Here is an 8,309-nt window from a genome sequence, read left to right as displayed (position 1 = left end):
AGAACAGAAAATTACTGAAGGTATCCAGCATAAGTTGTTGTTAAAGTTACTGGGGTACAACTTCACTGTTGAGTACAAAAAGGGGAAGGAAAATAGGGCTGCTGATGCATTATCTAGAGTAAAGCATGCAGTTTCTGCCCTGTTTACTACTGCTGCCTCTCCTACCTGGGTTAAAGAAGTAGTAAACAACTATCAGCATGATGAAAAAGTCAATGAGTTAATTACTGAATGCTCTATGGATAAAAGCAATAACAGTGCCTACTCCTTTAAGAATGGGATACTGAGATTTCACAACAAAGTTGTAGTGGGCAAAACTACTAACTTACGGCAGGAAATACTAGCAACTTTTCATAACTCTGAGCTAGGGGGACACTCTGGTGAAAGAGCCACGTATCACAGAGTTAAACTAGTATTCCATTGGCAAGGTATGAAGCAGGATGTGATCATGCTTGTGAAAAACTGTCATGTGTGTCAGTTAAACAAATCTGAACATACACCTTATCCTGGCTTGTTGGAACCACTTCCTGTGCCTGATTTTTCTTGGGCTCATATCAGTATGGACTTTGTAGAAGGCTTGCCCACTTCAGAGAACAAGAACTTAATTTTAGTGGTTGTTGACAGATTCACTAAATACTCACACTTCATTGCTATGAAACACCCTATCACAATGCAATCTGTAGCAAGAGCCTTCTCTGACAATGTATTCAAGTTACATGGAATGCCTTTAGTGATTGTGACTGGCAGAGATAAGATTTTCACAAGCAATCTGTGGCAGAAGTTGTTCAAGTCACTTAACATCAACCTGCACATGAGCACTAGCTATCATTCACAGACAGATGGGCAAACAGAGAGAGTGAACCAGTGCTTAGAGAATTATTTGAGGTGTATGTGTTTTCAGCAACCAAGGAAGTGGCATGGATGGCTATCCCTAGCTGAGTGGTGGTACAATACTTCCTTCCATACATCTCTGCAGATGACACCTTTCCAAGCTCTTTATGGGTTTCCACCTTCAATGGTAGCTGAATCAGCTCTTCCTGACACTATTTGTGAGGACAATGAAAACTTACTGCAGAATAGAGAGCTAGCGGTGGAAGTGATCAAGCAGAACCTCTTAAAAGCACAAGCTAGAATGAAATTCTTTGCTGATAGAAACAGAAAGGAGAGAGAATTGAATGTGGGAGAAATGGTCTATCTTAAGCTCCAGCCTCACAGACACACTTCTCTTAGTTTGCACAGGCACATCAAACTACACTCCAAGTTTTATGGACCATTCAAGATTCTGAGCAAAATTGGAAATCATGCATACAAATTACTTATGCCTGAAGACTGTCAGTTGCATGATACATTCCATGTCAGTCAGCTTAAAAGGCATATTGGTCCCAAGGTGGTTCCCTCTTCCAAACTTCCTCTGGTGGGTCCGGATGGGACAATTCAAATTGAACCTGAAGCGATTTTGGAGAGAAAACTCATTCCAAGAAAGCAAGGTAGTATAAGTATTCCAGTGGTCAGATGGTTGGTGAAATGGGCAAATCTTCCTCCAGAGGAAGCTACTTGGGAAGACTCAGCCTTCATCCAGAAGGTTTTCCCTACATTCAAAGCCTGAGGACAAGCTCCAGCTTAATCGGGGGGTATTGTCAGGCCCAATCCGGAAAATCCCCTGTTTCGGCGTGCCAGTTAAGTCTACAGCCGCTCATCTCTCATCATAGGGTCACCAAGCAAAGATAACGGTTCACTGGAATGGATCGCTCTCCTTCGTCGATCGACCATCCAACAGTCCAGATGGCGCGGGAAAAGCTGTTCATCACCTGACAACGCCATGTGCTCTTCTTTTTATGCTTTTTGCTTTTGGGTTGCTGTAGTGGCTATATAAGTCAGCTATCTCTTCCATTTGAGGCATGTAATAGAATTATTGGGTGTAAATCCTAGCCGCCGGTGACGTGCTACTACTTTTCCCTTTTTTTCTACAATGAAAACCCTAGCTAAATTCGCCCAGTTCCTGTCTGAATCTCGCTAATTCGTGCTTAAATTCAGTAGAGTGAGACTCGGGTCCTGACAGACCCAACCCACCATGGCTTCGTTGCCGGATCTCCGACTTCCACCCCAATCAGACCCATCACCCTTCCACAAGGGAGCACGCGGCTGCATCGCAGACCCCGGCGAACCCCCGGAGCCGTCGCCCCTCGTGCGGCTCCTCCGGGCAATCGATCGACATCTGCTGACCCCTGGGGAGGTCAGGTCAGTGGGCGATTTTTCTTATCCTCTGTATGTATTCCTCGCAAAAAGCTGCACTTCTGCCTAATTAAACTGAATTTCTCCACTCGGATCGACGCGTTTGTAGGACGGAAGGTGCTCCACTGCTTCCTAAAAGCGCAGAGAGCTATCCCAACTTGCATGGATGAATCCAATCGAATCAAATTGGTGTGTCGCCTTGAGCACTTTTTCTCTGGGGAACCAATCCTTGACTTTTCTGCTAGTAAATCTTTGGGCCACCACAAATGGAAGACAAGGATGTGGCGCCACTGTTCTTTTGTTTAGTCATTAATCAGAAGCCTAACAGCATGTGTATTCCTCTGTCCGGTCGTCAAGTCAGTGGAAGAATCAATACAATCATGTACGGCTCCACCAAACCTGAAGATGATATTTTGGGTAGGGGCTTTCGGCGCAATTTCTGCTCAGAAAAAGGGCTGAAAAGCGCGTTGCTTGTGCCTTACTAGATGGACCAGAGACCTTACTGGAAGACAAACACAAACCTTGAAGCAACCACCACATCACTTGTGAAATCTCACATAGAAGAAAGCTTGCCAGCGAGAGACCCATGGAGGCTGCTCTTGTCACCGTTTCCACGGGGGTGATGAAGCCCCTCCTGTCCAAGCTCTTCAAGCTGCTGCTGGACGAGCACCGGAAGCTCCAAGGCGTCCGCCGTGACGCCAAGTTCATAGGAGACGAGCTTCGCAGCATGAAGGCTGCACTGGAGGTGCTTGCGGATGAAGAACAACTCGAACCTGCGATGAGAATTTGGCGGGATGATGTCTGTGAGCTTTCTTATGACATGGAAGATTGCGTTGATGTCTTTGTGGCTCATGTCGACCATGAGCCCGATGGGCGTACCATGCTCAAGAAGTTCGTTGACATGTTGAAGAAGCCCAAACATCGCCATCAGGCTGCTAGTGAGATAGGTAAACTCAAGGCCCGTGTGGCTGAGGCAAGCGAGAGGCACAAGAGGTATAATATTATCCGGCCAACACCTTGCATTAGCTCTTGTGCCATTGACCCCCGGCTGCCGGCGCTTTACGCGGAGGTTGATGAACTTGTCGGCATTGATGGTCCTAAGGACGATATCATCGACTGGTTTCAGTGGGAGGCTACTTCTACGCAGCCTCAAGTGCTGTCTATTGTTGGTTCTGGCGGTCTTGGTAAGACTACTCTAGCAAAGCAAGTCTATCATGCATTGGAAAGCCAATTTTCATGTGCAGCTTTTGTGTCGGTTTCTCGAAATCCTGATATGAGAAAGATTCTAAGAGATATTGCTCAAGGAGTGGGGTTCACAGACAGCCCACCGGATGATGATGTGCAACAATTGATCAGTAAACTCAGGCAACATCTTAAAAACGAAAGGTAATCCTGCTCACCTATTATAATGTATGTGACTGCCAAGAAAAATAGACAAATAATGTATGTGATTGTTTCTAGGATTTCTACATATTATTTCCAGAAGGGCCTTCACTTTTAATATATGTTGTTGCAAAGGTCATGAACAAAGATGCAATTTAGCAATAACTTTTTGTCGCTAACTTAGTAATCCTTCTTCATTTAAAACTTTAACATTCTTCCCGACATTACTATTTATTTTTGTCGTCAAACCTGATTCATCGATTTCGATCTGTTTGGTTTGCGTCTTGTGTATCGTTCTGCTGTTCCAAGGAGATCCGCTGGAGGGCACAAATTCACATCTGTTTAGCCAACTCCTGCTGCACCTATCGGTTCAGTTTGCATGCCTCCACTGCAGTGGCGGAGCTACAATGAATTTTCTGGGCGGGCCAAGCCAAAGGCCACCTGAAACTTTTACCCTTGTAGACCAATTTTACCCTTATACTTTAGTGTTTTGGGCTCATGCTGGGCGGGCCATGGCACTGTTTTGTTCGTACGTAGCTCCGCCAGTGCTCCACTGTCATCACTCAATTTTGCTTATTTCGCCGTAAGATTTTGTAGAGGAATTGCTCATCTTTCTTTGTAACTTGCAAATACATGCATATTTAGAGCTACAATCTCAGGTCATTTTACCAGATTAATTAATTGTTATAGTTGGGAACATGTAATGTAAACTTCTGTATCCGCTAAAATTGACCGGTAACTAATAGAATTCTGCTTTACCCAAGCTTGTACACGAAACAGTGGAAGTGCTTCCTACAATGCAGTCAACATGAAGATTTTAGTTACTATTAGAGGTGACATCCCTATAAATACACAACTGCTACTTGATTTAGGTACTAGGTTTGACTGTGATATTTCAGGATTCTAACACTTGACAATTTATCATGTGTTGTCGAATAAAACACAGTATTAGACAAAAGTATTGTACCTTCAGTGTTTAAAAATTGCAATCACTCTGTTGACAGTCTTAAGTAATATCTAGCTGCATTTAATTAATGCTAATGCTTTATGCAATTTCTAATTAGCTTCACAGGATTTAAATACATATTTGTTAAAATCATTTTGTAGGTACTTTGTTGTAATTGATGATGTGTGGAGCGCGGACGTATGGGAAACTATCAGGCTTGTATTATTGAATAATAATAACCATGGGAGTAGAATTATTACTACAACACGTAATACTGAAGTTGCATCATGTTGTTCTTCAGGTGGTGGTCATGTTTATAAAATGGAACCCCTTACGTTTGATGACTCCAAAAGGTTGTTTTTTAGAAGAACATTTGGTCCTGAGGATTTATGCCATCCTCATCTGGAAAAAGTCTCTAATGACATATTAAGAAAATGTTCTGGCCTACCATTGGCTATTATTACTGTGTCTAGTTTGTTGGCTGATCAGCATGCAGAAGATGAATGGAAGAGGGTGTTAGCTGCTATTGGTTCTGCACTTACAAAGGATTCTGGTGCTGATAAGATGACAAAGATATTATCTTTCAGCTACTTTGATCTTCCTCACCATCTGAGAGCCTGTTTGTTGTACTTGAGTATATTTCCAGAAGATTCTACTATCTGGAAACAACATTTGATACATATGTGGGTCGCTGAAGGATTCATTCATGAAAAACAAGGGCGAAGTCGATATGAAATAGGTGAGAGTTATTTTAACGAGCTCATTAATAGAAGCTTGATCCAACCGGTTGGTGCAACATTGGGCCAGGTAGAGTCATGCCAAGTCCATGATATAGTTCTGGATTTTATCACATGCATAGCTGCTGAAGTGAATTTTGTCACTAAATTCAGTGATGTAGAGCATGGACACAATTCATATGACAGAGTCCGCAGGCTCATTATAGGGAATACCAGTAATGAAAAGGTTGCCATATCAACAAGCCCGATCCTCTCTCATGTTCGGTCGCTCATTATATATGCGCATGACCCTCAAGTTTCTTTATTGGCTTTCCCAGTTCTTCGTGTCTTGGACCTAGGAAAGTGCTGGTGGTTAGAAGAGCACCATGTTGCAAATATTGAAAAGCTACTTCTTCTGAAGTATCTGAGTCTTGCAAATGTTACGCTCCTCCCCCAAAAAATTGGAGAACTGCAGTATTTGAAAACACTGGACATAACAAATACCAGAATTCGCCCTATAGTGAGTCGTATTACAATTCACTGGCCGTCGTTTTACAACGTCGTGACTGGGAAAACCCTGGCGTTACCCAACTTAATCGCCTTGCAGCACATCAAAGCTTGGAAGAGCTAGAGACGTTCGGTGTCCACTCCTATGAACAAGGGAAGCCACTAGAAGAATTCAGCCAGCTAACCAAGATGTGGAGGTTGAAAGTACAGCTGGGGATGTTTGAATTGTGGGAAGGACCAGGTCAAATTGAGGACCTTCACGGTTACTTGGGAACATTAGTATCTTCATGCAACCTTCGTCATCTAAATATATCCAAGCTAAGCTCGAACTTCTTAGCTGTCAAAACTTACTTTCCACTGTCACTGGACTCATGGTGTCCGACTACTCCCTGCAGCCTTCAGGAGCTTCACATAACATACTGTTTCATTGACAAGGTTCCAAACTGGATGAGCTTGCTCCGCAATCTTAGAGAATTAGAAATCTATGTCGCCAGTGTGAGGCCAGAAGATGTTAGGATCCTTGGGTCAATACCAACTTTGCTTATCCTCAAACTAAAGACTTTCAATGGCACCGATGGAAGAATTCTCATTCATGGGTTCAGCAATTTGAAATATTTCCATTTGGAACTCCTTTATTGTGGGACCTCACTGGAGTTTGAAGAGGGATCAATGCCAAGGCTTGAGCACCTGGAGCTGGAGTTCCGTGTGCATCAGATGGATTGCCTGAATGGTTCTCCCAATTTCGGTATCCAACACCTCTCTGCCCTCCGCAAAGTTGAGGTCTGTATTTTGTGCAACTTTGGCAATAGAGACAATCCGTTGGCAGGTTTAGAATGCTGCTTTGGCAAATTCATTGGAATGATTATTGAAGCTGACATCGAGGCGCTTCCCAATTGTTCCAGTTTCCTTTTACAATATGGAAATGTACCATTCGGAAACGTGGCCTGCGAACATTACACAAAAATTGTAAGTTCTCTACCAGAATCGGTAGCATTTGGTTATTTCAGTTCGTCCTCTTAGTTTGCTACTAGTACTTTATTTCTTTCTTCCATGCCGCAAAATTTTGGCCAGACGTTTAATTAGTTAAATAAATCTGTACTTGTCACCGTGTTTCGGCTTTGCTTTCGTTTTTCTTCTGCTGTATGAGTATTTCATCCTGGTGTTTCAAAACAGGTGGAGACAGACTGCGAGAAGGAAGATGAAGCAGGACGAGGCAAAGTTGGAAGTGCAGGAGCACCCCACTGGCATGTGGGAGAAAATTACTTTCGAATGTCATTTGGTTAAACAAATAATGTACGTTCTCGATCCCTGGTAGCATCATGCAGAGCTGCACCAGTGTGCTGCTTCGCTAGATGGGGGTCATCGAAGAGGACAAGGAGAATGCGATCTCAGGGGCCTTCTTGAGGGTTATTGGAGAGAGTTTGATCACCTTCTTTCCGAGCCCCAAGTGGCGAGTTTGGTGGCTCCGCCTGGTTGGTCAGTTCGTTGACAACCAACTGGCAGAGACTGTGTCGCCACCGCGGCCACCAGCGTAGGCAAGCTCAATAAATCTTGTGAAGGCCTGGTCAGTTATATGCTGCTCTACTTTGGTTGCTGGATGATCAAGTAGCTAATTAAGCCTTAGTATTTTCCAATCAATATTTGCTTTGTTTGTAATGATTAAAGCGTGATATACCGTGTTGAATATAGACTTTGTGCCTGTAGACTCCTACGGTGTGAAAGTGGTTCTTGCTGCAGCAGTTGCAAATGCTCTGTGTTGGTGCAGGTTTTTGCTGTAGCCGCCTCAGCTCTGGTATGCAGGTTTGTGCTGGTTGCAAGACAATCTGATTAACTTGCAAGTACTAATAAGAACCAGGAGGCGGGAGCGGATGTTACCCTCTCCAGCCCATTCTCGGTTGCAAAGGTTTGTCGAATGAGCAATCTGGATAACGGAGGTGTTTCCTCTTACCGTGGACAATCTCTGAAATTGCCATAATGAACGTGTTTTTAACGGAACGAACTTCCATACCTTTTGTAGGTTATGACGAGGGCTGCACAATGGATCCGTATGTGGCGCTATCTTCAACTTGCAAAGGATCATTCACCTAAGACCTTTAGGTGCAATCATTGGGAGATTGTAGCACCAGATACACTCAACCCAATTTGATGACAGTCTAGTAGTAAGTTATGTATTTGTAATCATTTATATTGTGGGTGTAAGGGCATATTTCATCCTATATGGTTTTGGTGATTGATGACAATGTTTTTGTGGACTAATTATATGCATTAAGCGTTTCAAATATCTCATGTTTAGGCACAATATGATTCGTTGCCCCTCGGAGTCTAGTGAAGACGGAGTTTTCTCTACGTTTCTTTTCGATGAATTTGAATCGTAGGAAAGCCGTACTATTAAGAGGGGGTCCGCTTTGGAAAAGTTTGGACGGAATCATCACGTACACGTCTATTTCTTTTTGCACCACCTTTTCTTTGCCTCTTTGGAGCAACCATCGTTTATCCGTATCTCTGCAAAATGAAGGACTCCTAGTGAT

The 8,309-nt window shown here is 43.4% G+C and overlaps 1 protein-coding gene across 1 annotated transcript; it reads left to right on the top strand.

The window, feature by feature from the left end:
* Positions 1 to 2,068: 2,068 nt before the first annotated feature.
* On the top strand, positions 2,069 to 8,037 carry LOC125532724 (disease resistance protein RGA5-like). The gene is made up of 6 exons (XM_048696669.1): positions 2,069 to 2,235; positions 2,758 to 3,615; positions 4,720 to 5,856; positions 5,892 to 6,747; positions 6,955 to 7,715; positions 7,799 to 8,037. Exons 1-5 carry the CDS (start codon positions 2,069 to 2,071, stop codon positions 7,063 to 7,065), a joined length of 3,129 nt encoding a protein of 1,042 aa, XP_048552626.1. The 3' UTR covers positions 7,066 to 7,715; positions 7,799 to 8,037.
* Positions 8,038 to 8,309: the final 272 nt, after the last annotated feature.

Source organism: Triticum urartu, chromosome 1 (genome assembly GCF_003073215.2).
Source record: "Triticum urartu cultivar G1812 chromosome 1, Tu2.1, whole genome shotgun sequence".
NCBI lineage: Eukaryota > Viridiplantae > Streptophyta > Magnoliopsida > Poales > Poaceae > Triticum > Triticum urartu.
The sequence above is the reverse complement of the archived record's forward strand: the minus strand, read 5'-3'. Positions and strand labels throughout refer to the sequence as shown.